This window comes from Pituophis catenifer, unplaced genomic scaffold (assembly GCF_029215685.1).
Source record: "Pituophis catenifer annectens isolate HBS135680 unplaced genomic scaffold, rPitCat1.0.hap2 SCAF_2, whole genome shotgun sequence".
Taxonomy (NCBI): domain Eukaryota; kingdom Metazoa; phylum Chordata; class Lepidosauria; order Squamata; family Colubridae; genus Pituophis; species Pituophis catenifer.
In genome coordinates this window covers 136362376-136385962 of record NW_027256882.1, presented here as the reverse complement: position 1 = coordinate 136385962, position 23587 = coordinate 136362376, and the positions used below count along the sequence as shown (strand labels likewise).

Below are 23587 nucleotides of genomic sequence, written 5' to 3'. Positions count from 1 at the left end.
TGTGCCAGTAGTAGAAACATTGTCTTTTCAATGTTCAAAATCAACATGAAACACGTAATGTGCTGCTTTCATTTTTGGTATCATTTGACTTGCTGATTTGCAGTTTTCCAACAAAAGCAGTTGCAGACACACTATTTTCATTAAGCTCTAAACATAAAAATCTAAATCCAATAGTCCATTGTCCTGCTAATTATGCCTTCCCTCTTTTGAGTTTTACTGTCCTTTTACAGATATCATCCTGCCTGTGCCCAATGCCAGCTTCAAGCAAACCATTAATTTTTTTTTATTTAGAGTTCATAAATACCATGCCTTAACTGTGTTTTAGTTATAATATTCCAGAAAACTACTTTTATAAAAGGTTTATTTGCCAATTTTAAAACCATACATAAAGTTTAAAACAGGCAGGTCGTATCTTTAGAGATGTCTCCAATGCAGCATTGTAAGGCCAGAACTTCTGGCTCAGTCTTTGCAGTCTTTTCAACACAGCGTGAAAACTTTAATTGCATCCTTTTATTTCCATTACAGGACTTTTCCCTGAGAAAGTAACTTTTTCTTAAGTAAAATTTGTCATTAATTTTAAAACAGGCCTTGTGGTGTCAACAGCTGTGTTCTGGAAGCAGAGGTTTCTTTGGCCCAGGGAGGGAGGAGGGAGGGCAGTCAGAAGATCCAGGAAGGCTTTCCAAGGTTTCATGCCACACCATTGATAGCCTCTTTCAGCAACATCGTTTCCTCCACCTCACCTTGCTGTGTTGTCCGCTTAATATTTTCCATATGGGATTGGCCACTTTTCCACAAAATAGACTTTTCATGTTTGGTTTTAAAAAGCAGACCGTGACCTGAAAAAGCAAACAAAGACAATACATCCTGAATGGCTAGCAGCTGAAGAATAAGAAATGGAAAAGATTCCATTCAGAAGGTTGCTGTATTGAGCAGAAAACTAAAATGATCCCAAACACAAATGGCATTATTACTATGATCAAATGGCTAAAATGGGATAGACATTCATTTTTAAAAGCCACTGCACAGGTGATTCTTTAAAGGGAAAGTAAAAAGCCCAGTAATTTTATCTCTTTTTGACAGACAGGATTCTCTATAAAAGTTACAGAAATGTTTATTCATGACCACTTGCTGATCTGATTCTGAGAGTTATTTTTGTATGACTTGATTAAAGAATGTCACTTTTGTATTAAAAGTAATGTGGCTTTCAAAATTCATACAATTAACATTTTTTAAAAATAATCCTTACAATTTAGCTCTTAAAGCACATACATCAGATGAAAATAAAACCACAACAGTTATTTTTTTTTAAAAAGATAGTAATTAGTATTTCAAAAGAGAGAATTATTTTGAAACTAAATTTTACATACAGGATCATAGCTTAACTGACTGTGGTTAATACATTCTAGGGCTATTTGGGGAATAAAGGGTGTAACTGTCATGCTATGATTTGGATGTAGTCCTTTTTTTTGGTAAAGATGTAAGAAAATCTGCTTTGATTTTATTAAATCAAGCATGTTATTGCCAGGAAATATTTCTGATTTTCCTTTGGGAAATAGTATTTGAAATGTAAGCTATATGTTTACAAGTATAAAATCATGCAACATACTTTAAAATTCCTTTCTTTAGAAATTTGGTACTTTGTTATTTTGAAAAACTGAGTTTTGGTTACAAAGGCACTCACCAGGACAATCTGCTGTCTCTCTGAAAGCTCTTTTCTTACAGCAGCCTCGACACAGATTAAATACACACTTATTACCCTAGGAAGAGATGCAAATTAGTTCATTTTTCATATGGTATCACATTGCCAGTAAGTTCTATGTAGTCTGAACTAAAGTGTGAAACGAATCTAAAAACTGAGAAAAAAAATCTCTTAATAGACTGCCATTTCATAAGAAAAAGATAATTCATCCTCCCTTTAATAGGATTTACTGCTAATCAAGGAAAACAGGGCAAGATTTAAAAGTGGGATATCCATCTGTTTAAAGCCTCCCAGGCTTTGCTGAAACCTTTTAAAATGTGTCTGTGTCATGCAGATTTATTTAAAGATCTAGAACAGCGACAAACTGGACACATCAATTTTAGAAGAATCTAGATAAGCCTTACCCACCATGACAAATCACATCACATCATTATCATTAAAACATTGACTCTTTGCCAACACTTCTCACCCATCTAAGTATTTGGACAAAATAGCCATCTACTCCCAAGCTGTACAAGTGTGGACTTAAGATATTAACTTTATGGTGCAGACAAACCACACCTACATTGGGAGAAACATCCTACTGAAAAATAACACATGAATAATACATGAATTCTGCCCCCCCCCCCTTTTTTTTTCTCCCAACAGACCAGTGTCAAGAAACACTAAAGGTTATGGATTATCCCGATGATCACAAGTTTCCCCAAGATGAAAATAGATAATGTTCCACCAGCTGAAAAGAGTTACTGATACGTTTGTATTTCAGAAGACGGGATTAGATTTAGACTTAGAATACCATTTTAGAATAATTTATATAATCTGGTGGAAGTAAAATCTATTAGGCCCACTGACCAATAAAATATATACATATACACAAGCCAAAAGCACAACAAACTCAAATGCTTAGTCAGTTGTGATCCCACCACAGGCAGTAATAAATGCCATCTTTTTTCTTGGGCAGATGTTGATGTTACTGTATTATTTGTCTATGTCTTTGGAAAAAGAGAGCAAGATCCAGTAGTTGATTATTCATACAATCACAGCAGATGGTTTATGACTCAACTCCCTTATGGATATAAATCTATTCCTTCTTGTTTAGTCTATCTATTCCTTCTATACAGAAAAATTTAAAGAATCCATCATAGATTTGGGTAGCATTATGCTTCTCTTTACAGGTAGTCCTCGCTTAGCAACCATAATTGGGACCAGCAACTCGATCACTAACTGCCACAGTTGCTAAGCAAAAATCATGTGACCATGACAATCTTATGACCTCACTGTTCCTTTGGTAGTTAAGCAAACCACCACAGTTGTTAAGTGAAACATCTCGTAACTGTGATATATTTTATATCGCCTTCTGTATTAACTCCGCTTGTTGCAAGCTTAGAGATGGTGATCATGTCATTGTAGGACACTGCATCAGTCATAAATACGAAGATTGGTTGCAAAAGCAATTTTTTTACACTGTTGTAACGTCAACAATTATTAAATGAGGCAACTGGTTAAGTGAGGACTCGCTGTACTGTGCTTTGGTAGTGAAGGTTTTTAAAATTAAGAGAAGTGGTATAAAGTGCTTCCTGTAGGTGGCAGTACATTTCCAGATAACTTAGTAAAATCTCCTTGTTCTAAGACCTACCCGTGATATTTCATTGGACTAAACTGATTTTGCCAAGCAGGGTCAGACCCAGTTCATACTTGCATGGGAATCTTCTAGAAAATAACAGGACTGTAGGTTAGACTAGGATATGCTGTATGGCTTCTAAGAAAGCTGTATAGTTGTGTTCATGAAACCAGCAGGAGTCAAGTCTGACTTGGAGACAGTGTTTTTTTGGCCTACCTTTCCAAGCAAGCATCTTACAGCATTTAAGCCTATAACGAAGGCATATGATTGATTTCTTATTAACATACTGCTTTTGACTTTATTTTAAAGACTAGAGGATGAAATAGTTTCAATCATTTAAATTTTTAGACTGCAATTTTACTGGGAGGAATATTATTGAAACTAATGTTGCAGCAGATCCCTTGGCTCAACGTACAAGATTTTTAAGCATTTATCATTCCACTCCAAGTTGTAACAATTAGCACATTAATGAAATGTTTAAAGATTCACCTTTGGATTTCCACACTGATCACACTTTGCATATTTAGCTGAAACAAGGAAAAATGAATTAGTTTTCAGGTTATTTCAAACATTTCTCCTAGAAAGTGACATACAATTTCTATCGCTTGAATTTAAAATCAATTCTGAAAAAAAAATAGTTAAAAAGAGATTTTTAAAGTACCCTGATTTAAATAAAAACCTAGGAAGAGATGCTGGCCATGAAAAAAATATAATACCTGTTAAAGGCAACACCTTTTTAAAGCTAACAGGGTTACAAAAGAGAGGGATAGTATTTCTGCTTGCAACTGTTTTGCAATATTCAGTTGGCCTAATTAAGATGTTGCCTCAAATAGTTTTTGAAATTAAATGTTCCACTATTAGATAAAAGATGTAACAGATTTATTGAAGAGAAAGAAAATATAGAGAACAAGACAACTAAGGATTGCATTTGTCAGTTAAAACTGTTCTTACAGAGACTTTAAACAACAGTTTAAAACATTCCACAACCAACAGAGAATCCACTCCTGGAAAATGCTCAGTGCTTTTGTTCTGTCCCAAAACTTCAGGAATATCAAAATTTGTGATGCAATTATTCCCCTAACATGGTAGCATGTATTTTTATTTAACCATTCAAAAACAAACAAGCATTTAAAAAAAGAAAAATATCGGTAAGTGGACAGAGAAGTTGTAAAAGTTGTATAATTGGTGCTCAGTCTATTGTTATAAAGGGTTAACCATAAAAAGCAGAATGCACTGAATTATTTTAAACAAAAAACAACATATTTTTAAAGGTCTTTTTACATGTCTGAGTTGAAATCTGATGTTATGCTTGTCTATTTTTATTACTTAAAGATAAATCATCCAACAGAAAAAAAGGAAAAAAGGAAATTATCAATAGATTAATTAACTTATTGATATGCATTGTTAATGAAATATTTAGTTTCTAACTTCCCTTTTGTTACACTCTGGTATGTAATATTTATAAAGATTTAAATCGTTCACTTATTTCTAACTTCAGATCTTTTAATTAATTCTTTTTCCCCTTAAAAAAACATACTCTAAATGTTTAAATTTGCCGTGCTGTATAATTATACACTGAAGTTGTTCTTGCTTGAATTTAGTCAAACTTCTATTGTGAATATATGCTGTTAATTCTCCCATTGTTCCATATTCTCCAGGTTTAAGTTCCCAATCTGACACCATTGGAAATATCTCTTTTCCAAAATTGCACTAAATTATCCTTGGGAGTGTTAATCTGGATCGTAGTAAATTGTGGTATTTTTGTTGTTAGGGCCTGGAAATATGCATAATTTTTAAAAAAGGATGGTCTCTATTCAAAATTTGGTTTCTAAACTTTTCTAAATAGTACTGTTTACAGGTAGCCCTATTTGTCCGACTATTCAAAGGAGCTGAATAGCATTGAAAAACTGGACTTATGACCCATGCTTCCAGTTGTTACAATACCCCTTTGCAGTCACATGATCAAAATATTGGGTCCCTGGCAGCATGCCCACACTTACGACCATAGGGACACGGCAATTGGAACTCTTCCCCATCTCTCCCTCCTTTTGGCTACCTCGCTTCCCAAGTGTTGTGAGAATGGGTGCACTATTTAAAGAATGGCAGACTTACCCATTCCCATGAGACCGGGATAAGACGAGAAGGTTTCTGAAGCATCATGAGAAGGGGATGTGCAGTTTGGAGGAGGAATGACACACCCAGTGTGAAGAATATGATCTTCTGAAGCACTGCGAGAATCAGGCTACTGCCATTCTCCAAATAGGAGAGTATTCCCTTGCCTTAAACCACTGTTCTTTAATTGCTCTTAAAATGCAGCAAATGTAAAACTGGCCAAATATGACCCTCTCTCTCCCAGCATAGCGATGGCATCTACTCCTTTATTGTCTCACCTGATGCTAAGAAATCCCTGTCCCTCCATCTACCCTTGCCATGCACTGAAATACAAAGAAGGACTATTTGTTAATTGCACAGTCCCCACATTTTCCAAATGTTTATTTGGTGACCTGTAGTTGCAGAAATTTTGAGAAATTCTGTTCCCTATGCTTGAAAAGAGATATTTTAGAAACATAAATGCCTGATGCTCCTATTTTTAGTAGTTATACCCATCGACTATATTATATGCAGCTTTATAACTTACGTTTTAATGAGGGATCAAAGCTTTTGTTGGGATTCCTTAACTTCTTCTTTTGTTTGTTTTTTGAGAGAGAATCAGAGTTCCCATCTTCTTCATCCTCCAGAGCTCGTTTCCCCCGAGTAGTTCCTTCTATGACAGGTGGGGCATTTTTGTTGCACGTTTCCTTAGGCCTGTGAAAGTTGAATATGTAAACATCTAAAATGCAAGGCAACAATTACTTTATTTGCTAATACCACCAATTTAGGACCCTACAGAAACTCCTTAAAAATAACAAAGCAGAGATACCCCATGTTCTCCTGCCATCTTTGTTCCATTGTAGAAAAGATATGGGGTCATGTGAGAGAAGACTGAACGGATGAACACTGATGAATATCAGTTATAAATGATTATATAAAAAGAGATTAAAGAGGAAAAAATAGTCTCCCAACTACCTTTTTTCTTCCTATCCTGATGGAAGGATAAACCAAATAAGTTTTTTTTAAAAAAATTCACTTCAACATCAACTCCTTGAAAAATGTTGTTACTCACGATGCTCCTCTTTACTGCTCTAATTAACAAAGAAAGTTGAGGACATCCATTTATGTTATTTCCAAGTAGCTAAGCTCCATAAAGCAATTCCACTAAGTGTTGAGTAGAAATACCCTTCTCTCTTGCATTAGAGTGGAACAAGCCTAGAGGAAAATGCTCAGATCCGAAGGAGTAACGAACATGTACACCTCAATACACACAAGGATGGCTATTCAGAGGAAAAATATCACATGTTGCAATTATCATTACAGCTCTTGTTACATGGCAGAGTGGAAAAAAAACTCAGAGTGCCATGGACAGGCTTCTTAAGATATCATTCCAGTACTATATTCCTTCACCTTCAGGATTACTTTGATAAACTGTATGTATTGCACAAATTAATCTGACAAATTAACAACGCAATACAAGCACTCACCCTGGTCTGAGGTATGGCTGACAAATCCAGTGAAAGAAAGGTAATCCTCCCTTTGGCTTCTCTTCTTCTTTCAAATGCGCTATTTCTTCCTACATATAGAGCAGAAGCAATGACAAATTCAATTTTTATAGGGAAGAACCAGCCTAGCCTGATAGAGCAAAAATAAAAATAAAACCAATGTATAAAACCAATGAATAACAATTTATTAAGCCAGAGTTCCCCAACTTTCCGCCCGGCAGGGGGAGGGGTAGAGGGGATGGTTCTGTGTGAGTGGCAGGCAAGCGCGCATGTGCAGCTCCATTTAGGTGTACGTCAGGTACACGCGCCTGCCGCTCATGCAAATGGTGCATGCGCACGTGCTCGCCCACTGCTCATGCAAGTGCGCCCATTCCACTGTCTGACTCTGAATGGCTCAAGGCCGAGAAGTGGGCCATGGCCCAGGGGTTGGGGACTCCGGTATTAAGCCATTCGATGAAACTAGAAAATGGAGTCTCAAAATACTATGCTTGTGCATTGCTTTGGATTTAATTCCAATAACGTGCATTTGTGTGCAACTCTTTGATGTAGTCATGGCTGTTCCCAGGATTGTGTTTCCTTTGGAGGATGAAGGAACTTCAAAATGCCTTAAATAAAAGTAACACTAAATGGGTAATCCTGGAAGCTAGTGCATTGTTCACCTTCTTGGATAGGGAATTTTGAGAAATAGCAGCATGCTGGAATAGCAGCCCTCATCGCAGAAGGCAAGCCAGCCATTTAGCAGAAGTCGTCCCACCATTCATTCACCCTGCTTCTTTTTCCTACTCATCATTAACCTTACTCACAAGTGCTGTTACTCTAAGAATCAACTCCCATCTCTTATTCTTTCTTACACATTCCTTTACCCCTACTCACACAAAGTGTTCTGCCCCAGTTCCGGATTTCCAAGGATATTGACACACACCAACGGTCCTTATCAAATTTATTAAGTAGCAAGAATAAACAAGATCGGCAAAGGTTGGCAACCAGCCCAAAAAACAAGATATGATAAACCAAAATACTCTGATAATAAATACGAGTTGTTTCTAGGAAGACACTTACTAATGGCGTGTGACTTAAATAGGCTAAGGGAGTGGCCAATTATCCTCAAGCCTTACTCTCGAGGAGACCTCCTCCTCCTGAGTAACCACTCCTGCCTTTTGGCAGCCCTGCGTGCTCGAGCATTGAGGAGAGGCTCCTCCACTTCGCTCTCTCCACTTGAAGAAGCCTCTGGAGGTTCTGAAGGCCCTGGCTGAGTCTCTGCCTCTGGCACCACATCCTCTTCAGCCTCCTCGCTGTCTGATGCGAGCGCCAGCTGTGCCCGCTGCTGGCGTGACACCACACTAGCCTCCTCGTCGGGATCAGCCACGATCCATGCAGGCCGCTGGCGGGCCACAACACAAAGACACCAAAACAAATCTATTCCAACTCCCTACTGCTAACACCTGCCATGCCATACTTTCTGCATGTCCCTATCAACAATAACAGTGGCAGAGCCCTCCTTCCTTTTTTGCCTTCCTTTTCTATTTTTAATAAGTCCCCAAGCAGGCAACAACTAACCCACCTATTTGCTACCTCTATTTTTTAAGAAACCCAGTGGGCCTGGCTGGAGCCCAGGAGCAATAGGAAGAAATAAAGAAAGCCAACTGGCTAAAATCTGCTGCAATCATTACACACTTTCAGTAATAAGAAGTTGTTAAGAGACATTAGCTTATCTTGTTTGACAAAGAGAAATCCTACAGTACCAAGCTTTTCCCCATGAAAAGTTCAGGCTACTGCAACATCCAAAGCATCAGCTGGTACCTGGCAATGCAACTTCAGCTCCCTGTTGACAGCCACGAGTCCTTCCAGTGTTTTCACTTTTGCTAATTCATCACGTAGTTGCTGGTGAACCTGCAACCTGAGGGAAACCAACACAAGTGGTGAAGAGGAGATTTCAGTCTAATCTTAGCAGACGAGATGTACAGCTTCCATTCTCAACTGCTGTGAGATTCCGCTCCTTACACGAACGGGGGTGGAAATCCGCTGTGAGATATCTCATAAAACACTACGAACAGCAGAATCACTCAAAGTCTATAGAGATTCTCAGTCATCCAGGTCATGATTGTCCCAAAGGTACAGGACTTGCTTCCTGAAAAAGCACCTTTGGGACAACCATAGTTGGATGACTGAGAATCTCTACAGACTTTTAGCTATCCAATTTTGGATGAACACCCTTTGAATGGTGTGGGAGTAGGAATGGATTTCCAGAGGGGGGTGGGAATTGCAGACTACAGGAACCAGGAGCACTTCTCAGGTGACCCTGAGGACACAGATAAACCTCCAAGTGCTTCAAGGATGCAGATTACCAGCTGTCTGCAAGGAATATAAATCCTTCCATTCCCCACTATCCTGTCAGAGCTGAAGAAGCTTTTGGATAAGAAGGGAAATGTCTTTAAAGGAAAAAACAAGGAAATCCAGGTGCCTCCTGAAAAAAAGCACCTTTGGGACAGAATCACTCACGTGTGATGCCAAAGTTTGAAGAGATGAGCTCTGACATAGGACAACGGGCAAGGATATTGCTGTACTATTTGTAGGTATTCCTCAGCCACCTCCCAGACGACAGGATTTCTTCCTTCAAATAAAGCGGGATTATGAAGATTGCCCTCTAAAAGAAGAAAATCAAAAAAAAAAAAAAAAGGTAAGCAGTTTTTGCCTTAACTGATACATGAAGGATTCCCAATGGGAATTAGCTGGTGCTGCTGGGAGTTAGAGAGCAAGTTAAGCACTTCCTTCTCTTGCTTCCAAACTTGTCATCCAAGTATTCCATATTCTCAGTACCTCTGCAATCACACATTGGAAACCCGAATTTGTGACTAAATTACAGATAGTCCTCACTTACAGACTGTTCATTCAGTTACTGTTCAAAGTTATGACAGAGCTGAAAAAGGAAAATTTCAACCGCTCCTTGAATTTGTAGCTGTTGCAGCGTCCTCATGGTTATGTGATGAAGCAGTTACAATGGTTACAGCATCACATGATCACGTGATTGCCATGTACGAATTCCACAACCGGCTTTCAACCAGCAAGTCAATGCGAAAGCCAGCAGGAAGTTGCAAGTTGCGGTATTGTCATGTCATGCTTAATAATCTGCATGATTCACTTCACAACCGCAGCTGATGAGGTAAGTTGGGCATTGTTATGTGATGTTTCACGTTAAAACTGCATTGCTTAGTAATGGAATTGCTAGCCCCAATTAAGATGGATGATGACTAACTGTATGTTGCTCACTCTCTCATATTTCTCAACATGAAATTAAAATCCATTTCTTGCTATTTCAGAACAACAGAAATTGTTTTAATTTATTATTTTACCTCTTCTGTGAAATTAGTGAAGCCTTATTTATCTGATGTTTTCATGGAACCTCACAATTAATGTAGTTAGTTGACTACCCCGACTTTTCAAAATTAAGATTTCAATCACTTTCATTAGTATTAATAGGGAGGGGTGTACAAAATGTTTCATAATAAACTGCTTTCAAGCATGAGTTTTACAAATGGGCTGTTTCACACATTGTGGAAGCATTTCAAGTTCAAAATACTCATTAGCCGCCCATATTTGCTCGATAGCGGGATGAGTGGCACATAAATTTCATAAATAAATTAAATACATAAATTTCAATACCTCTTGACTGCTTGAAAGCAGGACGCTTTGCAAAATTTTGTGATCAAACTATTTTGAGATGAACCATTTTCACACTCCTGGATAATCACCAATGTTTCAGGAAAAGCACTTCTCTTCCAGAATCCAAATGCAAGCTAAGAGGTGTTAATATGCATATACAACCGTATTTCATATCTTTTGTTTCTCCATCTAAAACAATAGATTTTATATGCAAACTCAAATTCATATTTAAATAAACTATTCAATAAGCATGTTATAATAGCCAGACATTCAAATCTTGTATGGCAGATGTCTTCAAACTGTGCTCCATGGAACCCACGGCTCCCCAAGAACTTGATATGGTCCCTTGAAAGACTAAGGGGTTGGGGTGGGGGGGGGGGAAAGACCACTTGAACCCAGCCAATTTTCTATCACTGGAGCTTTACTACCAAATCAGGGGGTCCAGGAGTTTTTTTTTTTTTTTTTAAAAAAAACTAGTAGGTTCCTTGGCCTGCAAACCACTTAAAAAAAACCCTTGTTGTACAGCATTAATTATCTCCTCTGCTTTTTAAACTAAAGCACTAAAGGATGCACCTGTTAAGTCTTCACACCATGAATGATACCCATGTCTCCCTTAGAGTTATCAGTAGAAAAGCAATTTTTTCATTATGGGTTCCTTATTAATGCATATGCTTTCTTTCATCAAGGTTCCATGTAATGCCTATGAAGCCTTGGAGCTCTTGTTCCTGGTTCATCTGGATGCAAGAGACGAATGTCTCTGCCGACTGCCAAGGGTTCAATCCTCACTGGCTCAAGATTGACTCAGCCTTCCATCCTTTTGAGGTGAGTAAAATGAGGACCCAGATTGTTGGGGGCAATATGCTGACTCTGTAAACCACTTAGAGAGGGCTGTAAAGCACCAGGAAGCGGTATATAAGTCTAAGTGCTATTAACTGCTAGCTTTAAAAATTAATCATTTTGAGTCCTCTTCAGTTATTGGTGCCTTTTGTGTGAGTTATCCACTACAGTAACTGTCCTATTTTTCCAATGGTCAATATTAATGTTTGGATGTGTCACCAAGTCTGTACAGTAGATTTTCTTCCAGATTGGAAGAAACAACAACTAGAATAGCAATGAGAAATTCACTTCACTATTGTTGCAAGAATATTACATCACCATGTCCCTAAAGTCACCAGGAGTCTTGACAGAGGATTACCTATGTTTATCATATCTGGCACCGCTGATCTCTGCTCGGAAGATTTAAATCACTGTTTTAAAGGATAATGAAACCAACAGAAACACCAGATAACCACACTATGAGCAAGAGTACTTCGTATCATTTAATCTCAACAGTGAGATTGAACAGTTTCTTTTTCTTTCCTACCTGCGCTCATCACGCCCTGAACTCCTGTCTTCTGAATACACCATTCCACATCTTTGAGGTATTGAATGTTCCCATTTGCAAAAACAGGGATTTTTACAGCCTTTCTATGACAGCAAATGGAAAAGGAAAGGTAATACATAAATAATAGAAATCAAAACCTTTTAAGAGCAGCAAACTCTTAGATTCACCAAACAATATTTTCTCTAAATTGAAGGCATTCAGTGCCCAGAAAAAAAATCTCCTAACGTACCCTGAACTGAGGACCAAAAGCAAGAACCTTGTCTCTCCCTTTCAAGATACAATATTCCTTCCAAGATAAATATTCAAGTCCTACTGATAATTACTGATAATTATGTGGCTCAGAGAATTAAAGGGCAGAACCCTCTGGCCTTTCCCATTGGTCAAGATATCATAGTCCATGAACAGATAGTCAAAAAAGAGTAACAGGAAAGGAAAATTGACTTAAATGCCAATAAGTGGCTCACAATTTCATTTCATTCTGGCTGTGAGAAACTAATCTCCTGCCTTTCTTAGCCCCTCTATTCCTCTTCTCTAATAAATCTCGCCTTCTGCAGAAAGTAAATTTAATGACAAGAGTCCATTTCTTTGCTTTAATTCATGTGGACCCATTGGGAGGCAGTAATTATCTAAAAGATGAGATACCAATACAGTGAATCAATCTATATACTTTCAGAAGCACAGGGTCCCTTCCCCAGGTTAGCTATGGGTATTTACCTCACAGCCTGTATGTGCTCCCAGGAAGCCACACCAACAAGAGGTCCTTTCTGTTCTTTAGTGCGCCCATGGACAGTTAGAAGCTACAACAAAATTGCATTTGTCTTTCAGTGTGAATGAGACAAACAATCTTAGAAAATATTTCATTTCTCTGTAATGCTAGCTGGGTTTTTTTAAACAAATAGTCAGGAATTCCAAATTCCACATCTAATTTCTTCAGATGACATTACAGATAGTCCTCAACTTAGGACCACAATTGAACCTGAAATTTCTGTTGCTAAACCAAGCAGTTCCTAAGTGAGTTTTGCCCCATTTTATAACTTTTTTGTCACAGTTGTTAAGCAAATCACTGCAGTTGTTAAGTGAATCATGCAGTCATAAAGTGAATCTGGCTTCCCCCATTGACCTTGCTTGTTGGAAGCCAGCTGGGAAGGTTACAAATGGTGATCACATGACCTCAGGACAATGCAACTATCATAAATACACACCAACTGCCAAAGGCCCAAATTTTGATCATGTGACCATGAGGATGCTGCAATAGTCATAAGTGTAAAAATCGGTCATAAATCACTTTTTCAGTGCCACTGTAACTTCAAATGGTTGCTAAGCGAACGGTTGTATGTTGAGGACTACCTGCACAGGTAGTCCTTGCTTAACAACCACAAATGGGACTGGCAACTCCATCACTAAGCAATGTGACAGTTAAGCAACGCATCATGTGATCATAATGGACTTATGACCTCACTTCCACTGTGGTCATTAAGCAGATCGCCAATGGTCATGAAGTACGATATCATGTGATTGCAACTTGCAATTTCACTGCCAGCTTCTCCATTGATGGAAGCTGGCTGTGAAGTGCACAAATAGCAAATGTGACCATGAGATGCTGCAACAACTGTAAACGCCTGCCAGTTGTGAAGTGCTTGAAACTATCACATGTCTGTCGGGATGCTGTAATGGTCAGAAGTATAAGGAACAGTCATAAAGTGACTTTTTCAGTTCCGTCATCACTCTGAATGGTGGCTAAACAGGGCAGTTGTTAAGCGAGGACTATCTGAATATTTTTCCTCAAGTACTAAATAAGCTTATTGGAACATGGAACATCTATATCTATTTTATCTAAGAAAATTAATAACTTGTTACTGACATCAAACCATATTAAATATCTTGATTTGTGTGCTATTATATTGCAAATACCTCCTAGATAGTGGAATGAGATCAGCAGTATGTTGGCCATATTAGATATCCTGAGCTAAAACTGAGCTTTAATTGCATTTGTCATATATGCCAAAATTTATCAGTATTAATCTTACTATGGTATTAATTAGGCAGAATGCTGCATATGGCACAAGTATGACTAAGGCCTGTAACATCCCACCGAAATGACTGTGGGGGGTTTGCAAACCCAGAGCCTATACACTACCATGTAAAGCATTACAATATAATCCTATATTGTTGGCTCTGAACCCAAATAATTGTTATGTTAGCAGTAAAAGTTAACTGACTTTATAATGTAATGAGGAATAATTACAGACCAAGTTGCATTTAACCAATAGACTGGACAACTGCAGGGAATTTCTAAAGAACAGCAACAAAAAGGAGTAGAATTTGCATACCTTGGTAGAATGTTTACTAAGGTTTAGAAAGTGGAGAGGAAATGTTAAAATATGTAAATGCTGACAGCCAGATCATGTTTCTGATGTAGGAGTGAATGTTTGTTGGAACAAGCAAAATTCACTATGAGTAATAGCATACATTTGCCCATTTCAATGAGAATTGGCTATGTCAAGAAAAACATGGAAACAAGTTAAATGCAGGGGGAAAAGGATTACTTAAAAAGCAAGGGTTGTAAAATAAGAACAAATGTGGTCAAGAATTAATGAGTAGTTAACAAATGTGGGCTGAACACCAAAGTGACTAATTGTATATATGAAAAAATATGCTGATATGGTTTGATCATGTATAGAGAGAATGAATATCAAATAGCCAATACATATAAGTGAACAAACTTAGAAGAAAACTGAAAAGTAACAATTGAATAAATTTTATGTCATTCTCAAAAAGACAGAAGTTGAATCAACTAAAGGCAATGTATGAAACTATGCACAGATGTGGTGAAAGCAGGGGGTTTTCAAGGATAAAATGTGGAGAAGTAGAGTGAACAATATTAGTGTAAATTAACGTTTTCTCATTTTTGATTTATGTCTTGGTTTACATTTACCTTCCTGCTTTTCTGAACTTTGCATAATAGTTAAGCTGAAAGAGAATAGCATGATATATATGTACATATACATATAATTAATATATCAAAACAGACTGTAATGAATTCCTTACTTGACAACCAGCTTTCTCCAGTAATTGAGCATATTTCACAGTTTTACTAATTTCTGGGAAAACACGGATTTTGCATGTAATAGGTACAGAGAGCTTTTCATTAGCCAATGCAACTGGAAAGCAAGAGAAAGAAACTGGCTGAATCCGGAAGTTGCATTACTAGGAGAACAAATAACTGCAATCCCATTTTCTGGTACTCTGCATACATTAACTGCACAGCATATATTGTTGCATGTATACATTATTGCAGGAATAAATAACTACTAGCCCTACTGTCTCTGTGTGCATCAATTCTACATTTGCAAAATTATTCTGTGGATGAAAGAAATATCTATAGTGGATGGATAATGCTGTGTCAGTGACCCCAAAGCAATGAGTGTACTTTTAAAATATGAGCCAAAGGCCTACCATATTCACTACTGCACCTTTTCAACTCAGTGGCTCTTCTATCCTGCATTGGGCAATTAGGAATCAGCTGTCAGTTCTGTTTTATTTTATCATTAGCTGTAGCCTTCTTCTTCTAGTCATAACTAGCAAGACAGCATATCCACATCAGAAGCATGGGGATAGAGTCCAGTTAACTGTTGCTGGAATTACCCTGCATCCAGCAAACCCTATAGAATTATTTTTAGTTGTACTGTCAAGACAGAGGGACCAGTTACCAAAATCAATGTTTATAGCTTGCTGTCTCATCCAAACAGGATGGGTGCAGTGTTATGAATAAATCTTTATGCAGGAGCCCCAAGGACAAATATAATGCATTTTGGTTCTATTCTCCTCCCATCCCATCCAATGCTCAAGAACTTTCAGGACTTACTCATTCTCTGGAGAAGGTCCCACTCCTCTTGCAGGAATGCTCCATAGTGACCTAAAAGAAAATCCAAAGAATTACGCCTAATAGGAACTGGCCCAATGTTACATACACAAAATAGCCACAGCAGTAGACAGTTTTTTTCCTCTCCTCAGGCTCAAGAATAAAGTTGGAGAATATATTGGAGAAATAAAAAGATTAGAAAAAATGACTGCGCATGGCATAGAGGAAGTAGAAGATTATCTATAAAATGGCTTTTCCTAGAGAGTTCACTATTACAAGCATTTGTTTATGTAGTCAGAAGGTGTTGGATTTAATGGCACTTTGCTAACTCATTCCTTTCAAGGGAGGATGGTCATGAATCAATAAATGCAGTTTTGTGGCCTAAATTACTTTAGATTCCAATTTATGCTTACCTCTTTTTGCAATCATCTGAGGACACCCCAGATTCAGGTCTACTGCATCACAGTAGTCTTGAGCTAACAAGGCAGCCTCGACAAACACTTCTGGATCATTGGCACAGAACTGTAAAAGAGATATATAAACCAAATAGTAAGCTAGTATTTATTTTAACATCAAAATAACAGAAGCATTTAACACATTTATAAAAGAATGTCACTATGCTACAAAACACCTTCTATATTGCGTTATTAAGTATGACAAAATATTTTATATACTTGTCCTCCCCAATCTAAGTAATATTGTTGTTGTTGTTGTTGTGACTACCTGACAAGATCTGATTATAACTTTCCAGTTAAAAACTCTTTAATTCATCATGACAGCATTCCTTTTTCCCACAACTATCACCATGATGGATAAGTTGACTGGGAGAGAATGATTGATCAAAAGTCATCTAATGAGCATGAGTGACTGAGGATGGGCTTGAACCTAAGTTTTCTTTGTCTTAGTCCAACATCTTAATACTTATATCACACATGCTGAGATTACAATTCTTATCGCTATAATAAATGTCTGTGGATTATGGAAATTAGTCCTTGAATAGGTGCATTAATTATTTTAAAATTAATTCTGAAATATTTATTGTCACGCAATGCAGAAAAATGTGCTGCACAACAAAGATATGAAAGCCTGTTGAAATCATCTGGTCAGTATTACCTGTACAATTAAAGGTCTGTCTTCAGGACACACTTCACAATACAAGTTTTCCTTACGATAATTGGCATCTCTGACAAAGACCTGAGCATGCAGCATAGGAGTATAACATAGGTGGGCCCCATGACGGCGACTTAACAGTCTCCAAGCCAATTCGCTTTGATCCACCATGGGAGCAACCACAAAACGGGCCTCTCTCAGTGTGTTTTTCCAAAATTCAAAGCCCTTGGGTTTGGGCATCATCCTTTCACTGGAAAGAAATACAAACAGTAAATGTTAATATCCTCTTATTCATCTTAAAAAGTTATTATGTTATACATTAACTGTACTCAACAACTAACTTGTCACATGGTATCCATTTACTATTGTAATCTATTATTTGTGTTGTTCTTAACACCTACATACAGTAGTCAAATGCTCAACACTGAGCATTCAAAAGAAAAAAGATCCAGAGTTCTGTTGTGCACTTAAAAGTATATTTGTTGTTGTTGCTAAACCAATAAATCGTGTCCAACTCTTTGCAACTTTATGGACCACAGCACGTCAGACAGCTCCTCCACTCCTGTCTTCCACTGTCTCCCTGAATCTGCCCAAACGCATACCCACTGCTTCAATAACACTATCTTATCTTCTGCCGTCCCCTTCTCCTTTCGCCTTCAATCTATCCCAACATTAGGATCTTTTCCAGCGAGTCCTCTCTTCTCATTTGGTAGCCAAAGTATTTGAGCTTTAGCTTCAGTATCTGTTCTTCCAAAGGACAGTCAGGGTTGATTTCCTTAATATATATTTAAGATTATGGAATAGGAATAGAATTAGAATAGAATAACAGAGATGGAAGGGAACTTGGAGATCTTCTAGTCCAACTCTCTGCTCAGGAGTAGTGGCAAACCTGTGGTACGCAGAGCTCTCTCTGTGGGCATGTGTGCTGTCGCCCCAGCTATTTCAGGTCTTTGCCATGCATGCTGACCACCGGCCAGCTGGTCTTCGGGTCTCTGCTGCACATGCGTGGGGCATGGGTGCACATGCACCGCCTTGCAGTTTGGGCAGGGTGCTGACACATGCGCGGGATGCCTGCACGCATGAGCCCGCATCTTGCAGTTTGGGCGGGACACGCACTTTGGGCACCTGATGCCTAAAAGGTTTGCCATCACTGCCCTATACCATTTCAGACAAATGGTTCTTAAAAGTTCTTAAAAACTTCCGGTGTTGGAGCATTCACAACTTCTGGAGGTAAGTTGTTCCACTGATTAATTGTTCTGTCAGAAAATTTCTTCTTAGTTCTAGGTTGCTTATCTCCTAGATTAGTTTCCATCCATTGCTTCTTCTCCTGCCCTCAGGTGCTTTGGTGCATAAGCTTAACTTCCTCTTCTTTGTGGCAGCCCCTGAGATATTGGAACACTGCTATCATGCCACCCCGTCCTTTTATTTCATTAAACTAGACATACCCAATTCCAGCAACTGTTCTTTATGTTTTAGCCTTCAGTCCCCTAATCATCTTTGTTGCTCTTCTCTGCACTCTTTCTAGAATCTCAACATGTTTTACATCGGGGCCACCAAAAATGGATGCAGTATGCTAAGTGTGGCCTTACCATTATAAAGTGGTATTAACACTTCATGTGATCTTGATTGTATCTGTCTGTTAATGCAGCCTAGAACTGTGTTGGTTTTTTTGGCAGCTGCAGCACACTGCTGACTCATATTTAAGGGATTGTCCACTACATAGTAACTATATTATTTAAATTATATACTTACCATTTGTTAACAAAATTGCTGAACAGGAAGGATTCTATAGTTTAGGATCCATTTCCTACAATTTTTATATTCTGTGATTACTATTTTATGATTCTGTAGATCCTGCTTTATAACGCTACAATTTACCACATTTTATTTTCCTTACTCAGTAATCTAACTTGCCCTACCAGAGCTTATTAATTTTATCTTGAGAATTAAGATCAAATTAAAACAATGCTAACTAGAAAAACAGCCCTATGAAACACTTCTATCTTCTTGTCTGCAAGGAAACCAGATCTGCCAGATCAAAGTTTAAGTATAAGTGACAAGTGAGTTATTTCCTCCTCAGCTATGTTTCTTGTGTGTGAAATTCACATATTTTGCAATTAGTCCCCCGCCCCCAAAAATATTTCTATTTAGGGAAATAAAGAAAGCCCTGTTATCTGATAAACGACAGAGCTGGCATATCATCTTTACAAGGTGAGGGAACCAATCTCAATATTACCTTTTGATGTTGGCAGAGCATTGGTCTCTACTAGGTCTAGCGGGGAAAGCCAGCTAGCCTATATAGGGAGACTTCCTAGAATTATCTAAGAGAGGAAAGAGCGAGGGGCTCTGTGAAAGGTGTCTTGTGGTCTCCATCCGGCAAGGGGAGCCCATGCCGGCTTCCATCTAGATTCATCTTTTCGAAAAGCGGCGGCGGCGGAAAGGCGCTACGTTACAAAGCGGGACCCCGCTCACGGTCCTGCCGCTTGGCCAAACCAGCCAAACCCCGAGCTCATCTCCCAGCCCTGCTCTTCGAAGAGGGCAGCCCTCTATAATAAAAACCAGGCCAGGAGCCCAACCCGACTCCCCTTCTCCGGCGCCTCAGCCGCCCCCCCCCAACCCTTCCCTCCCCCCGCCCAAGCCCTTCTTCTGCCCGATTGCACCCGACCCTGAGACGCCGTGGCTGAGGCCAGGCGGGGCCATTAAGCCCCCCTCAGAGAACGCACCAGTCATTTCAGTCCGGCCCGCGTGGGAGGGCGTAACCTCGAACCGGCCCCCCTCGGAAACGACGGCGCGGAAGAAAGAGGCCGGGCGGCTTCTTCCCGGCCGCCCGGCAAAGCCTCCCTCCTCTGCCGGAAGGAAAAACGACGAGAGGAACTTCCTGCCTTTATCGCGGGGCGATACTTCTTATACTTAACAGGGGTCGGGTAGTTTATGGCTTAAATTTGTGTTTTAGCGCGCAAGTGAATTCAGCCGATTGGATTAGTCAAGGACATCAACGGTTGAACGAGAGGGGCCATAATTCCCCGTTCCTTCCCAGCTCCCTGAAAGTTGTAGAGTCGCTCAGGACTGAGCTGAGGAAAGTCGGCTTCCCCGGAAGAGAGAATTGACGAAAAGAAATATAGTTAGGGTTACGAGGAAAGACTCTGTAGAGATTCTCAGTCGTCCAGGTCATGGTTGTTCCAAAGGTGCTTTTCCTGGAGGCAGCTGAGCAACCAGGATGATTAGGGGATTGGAGACTAAAACATATGAAGAACGGCTGCAGGAACTGGGCATGGCTAGTCTAGTGAAGAGAAGGACCAGGGGAGACACGATAGCAGTCTTCCAATATTTGAGGAGCTGCCACAGAGAGGAGGGGGTCAAGCTATTTTCCAAAGCACCTGAAGGCCAGACAAGGAATAATGGATGGAAACTAATCAAGGAGAGATTCAACCTAGAAATAAGGAGGAATTTTCTGACAGTGAGAACAAGCAACCAATTGAACAGAAGTTGCCTTCGGAAGTTGTGGGAGCTTCATCACTTGAGACTTTCAAGAAAAGATTCGACTGCCATTTGTCAGAAATGGTGTAGGGTCTCCCGCTTGAGCAGGCGGTTGGACTGGATGACCTATAACTGATGGCGAACCTATGGCACGCGTGCCACAGGTGGCACGCGGAACCATATTTGTGGGCATGCCAGCTGTTGCCCTAGCTCAGCTTTAGCGCGCATGTGTGTGCCGGCCAGCTGATTTTTGGCTGGCCCCACCCACACCGCCCTCCCCTCCCAAGAGTCTCCATGCAGGCCGTTTTGGATGCCAGGTAAGTACAGGGCTCACACGGAGACTCTGGGAGGGCATTCTTGGCCTCCAGAAGGCCTCTGGGAGGGGCGTTTTCGCCCTTCCCAGACTCCAAGAAAGCCTCTGGAACCTGGGGATGGTGAAAAACGGGCCTACCGGGCCCACCACTACCCTTTTTGCAGTTGCATGCCAAAAGCGGGGGGAGTGGGGGGGGTCGCACATGCATGCGTGTGGGTGCAGGGGTCATTGAATTACGGCTGTGGGCATGCGCAACCTGCCCTGCTCCCTCCGTTTTTAGCACGCGACGGCAAAAAGATTAGCCATCACTGACCTATAAGGTCCCTTCCAACTCTGTTAATCTGTTAAAACATCTATTAAGACTTTTATATATACAATTTGGGATGAACACACTTTGAATGGTGTGGAAGTATGAATGGATTTCCAAAGAAAAAAATTGCAGACTACAGGAACCAGGAGCACTACTTGGGTGACCCTGAAGACGCAGATTAACCTCCAAGTGCTTCAATGACCCTCTAAAAGGATGCAAATGACCAGCTGTCTGCAAGGAATGTAAACCCTTCCATTCCCCGCTGTGCTGTCAGAGCTGAAGAAGCTTCTTGGATGAGAAATGAAACATCTTCAAAGGAAAAAATAAGTCCAGTTGCCTCCAGAAAAAGCACCTTTGGAGGAAAGACTCATTTAGCGGTCTGCCAAAAAGTCAGCCAGGATCTCTCCTGGCTCCGTTTCAGGTCACTGCAGCCCTGTCACTTAATGGGTGGCATGTGATGCCCCAGTGGGTCCAGTAGGCCCATTTTTCGCTCTCCCCAGGCTCCAGAGCCTTTCTAGGAGCCTGGGGAGGTCGAAAACGGCCTTCTGGTCCTACCGGTGAGACTGGAAGTTGGCAAACGGGTCATTTCCGGGCTCCGGCGGGGTGGGGAACGCCATTTCGCCCTCCCCAGGCTCCTAGAAAACCTCTGGAGCCTGGGGAGAGTGAAAAATAGGCCTTCCGGTCCCACCGGAAGTTGGGAAACGTTTCCAGCCTCCGGGGGGCCTCTAGGGGAGCTGAGCTCGCATGCCCACCGATATGGCTCCGTGTGCCATTGGTTTGCCATCACGGTCCTAGGGGCAAAGCAGAAATATAATCTTCCCCAGAATATTTTGTAGCATGGCCAGGATCCAGTTAGAAAGGGATAATACAGATGGTTGTCAACATAGGACCACAACTGAGCCCAAAATTTATGTTATTAAGTGAGACATTTGTTAAATGAAATTTGCCCCATTTTATGACCTCGCCACATGAATCACTGCGTTTGTTAAATGAGTAACACAGTTGTTAAGTGAATCTGGCTTTCCCATAGGCTTTGCTTGTCAAAAGGCTACAAAAGGTGATCACATGACCCCCAGGGGGTCATAAAGATGAGTCAGTTGTCAAGCTTCTGAATTTTGATCACATGATCATGGGGATGCTACAGTGGTCATAAGTGTGTGAAAATATGAAAAACGGTCGCAAGTCATTTTTTTTTAGTGCTGTTGTAATTTTGAACGGTCACTAAATGAACTGTTGTAAGTTGAAGACTACCTGTAGTTTTGCTCACTCAGTTCTGAGGTGACTGTTTTGTTGGCATGTGAGATGCTCATGTCCTGTGTTCAGTATGAATAGAAAGATAAATATATGCCAAATAAAGGATAATTCTTTTTATGTAAAAGTATTTACTTTTATATTTTAGATAATCAGAGAAGTATTTCAACCACAAACTTCAGTATAATGATGATGCAGCATTGGCGACTCAGCAATGCCATATTCCATTTCCTTAGTTTACTGCTTCATTTTTATATACTTGATATCATTAGCCACAGCACTGGATCCTTTTCAAATCTGATTGTGCTGTTCGAGCTTAACCTTCAGATGATTCACTCTAATTGCTGGGATGAAGAGTCTTATTTTGACATGGGAGACAACAGAGGACGTGGCTAGTGACTGGAAGCAGGGCCGGATTTTCCTATAGGCTAACTAGGCTTCAGCCTAGGGCCTCAAGATCAAGAGGGGCCTACACAGTGGTGGGATTCTGGGGGTTCTAGGGGGTTCAGACGAACCCTTTGTTAAATTGCTGGCTCGCCCGCCCCTCGCCTCCCACCCGCGCGGCGCCAGCCTACCGTAGCCAGGGGTAGGCAATTGTGGCTCTTTTACAACCTGTGGACTTCAATTCCCAGAATTCCTGAGCCAGCTTGGCTGTCTCAGGAATTCTGGGAGTTGAAGGCCACAGGTTGTAAAAGAGCCACAATTGCCCACCCCTTCCCTAGCCTGAGTTCCGCTGCCTGGGATCCACGTGGGCTCCGGACACAAGAGAGCCGGATGGACAAAGCAGCTTCCACGCCTTCACTCATCCTCACTCTGCTCTGTTGGATCGCCGGCCATTTGCTTACCCCGCCCACTCCCCATCTATTGCTGCCTTCGATGGCTAGAGGAAAAAAAAACTTCAAATTCTTGCCGCGGGGCTTCAAAGGGCCGCCCTAGAGCCAGTGGTGCAGCCGAACACTTTGTTAAATTGCTGGCTTGCCCTGCCCCTCCGCACCACTATTTATTGCCAATCAATAGTGGTGGGCGAGGGGCGGGGGAGCCAGCAATTGAACAAAGGGTTCGGTGTTTTTTTTGTAATTTTATTGGCCCACGGAGCTTCAGCTTAGGCTAATTGGCCTCCCGGTTCTCAGCTGATTTGTCTCAGCTGTTTTGCTCAGGGCTCTTCTGCTTCCTTGCAAAGAGTGCTGATTTTTTTTCCCCTAGCATTGCTGAGAAACGAAACTGAAACTGCTTTGCTGTTGCTGCAAGGTTGGAAAATTAGGCAGGCAGAATTCTTTTCTTTTTCTTCACCAAAAAAGGTAGGT

General features: G+C 40.3%; 1 protein-coding gene across 5 annotated transcripts; it reads right to left on the bottom strand.

Moving 5' to 3' along the window:
* Nucleotides 1–344: 344 nt before the first annotated feature.
* DUS1L (dihydrouridine synthase 1 like) lies at nt 345–19672 on the bottom strand. Of its 5 annotated transcripts, none has more exons than XM_070934663.1 (15): nt 19656–19672; nt 19169–19253; nt 16936–17182; nt 16236–16344; nt 15826–15876; nt 15009–15121; nt 12675–12757; nt 11940–12043; nt 9416–9560; nt 8717–8813; nt 6899–6987; nt 5959–6125; nt 3810–3847; nt 1682–1757; nt 345–836 (listed from the first exon to the last, which is right to left on the bottom strand). In XM_070934663.1, the coding sequence occupies exons 3-15, from the start codon at nt 17173–17175 to the stop codon at nt 688–690; spliced, it is 1461 nt and encodes a 486-aa protein (XP_070790764.1). In that variant the 5' UTR covers nt 17176–17182; nt 19169–19253; nt 19656–19672; the 3' UTR covers nt 345–687. The 5 variants fall into 5 exon arrangements, with proteins under 5 accessions (XP_070790764.1, XP_070790766.1, XP_070790767.1 ...); XM_070934665.1 differs by lacking the exon at nt 19656–19672 and adding an exon at nt 19598–19631; XM_070934666.1 differs by lacking the exon at nt 19169–19253 and having other exon boundaries at nt 19656–19662.
* Nucleotides 19673–23587: the final 3915 nt, after the last annotated feature.

What these genes read in the sequence shown, in the direction of transcription:
- DUS1L (XM_070934663.1), bottom strand. Translation starts at nt 17,175, where the DNA reads ATGATGCCCAAACCCAAGGGCTTTGAATTTTGGAAAAACACACTGAGA. An exon ending in TCAGATGATTGCAAAAAGAG is followed by an intron (nt 15,877 to 16,235) that starts GTAAGCATAAAT and finishes ATTTTCTTTTAG; the next exon opens with GTCACTATGGAGCATTCCTG. An exon ending in TGGAGAAAGCTGGTTGTCAA is followed by an intron (nt 12,758 to 15,008) that starts GTAAGGAATTCA and finishes ATTTTGTTGTAG; the next exon opens with CTTCTAACTGTCCATGGGCG.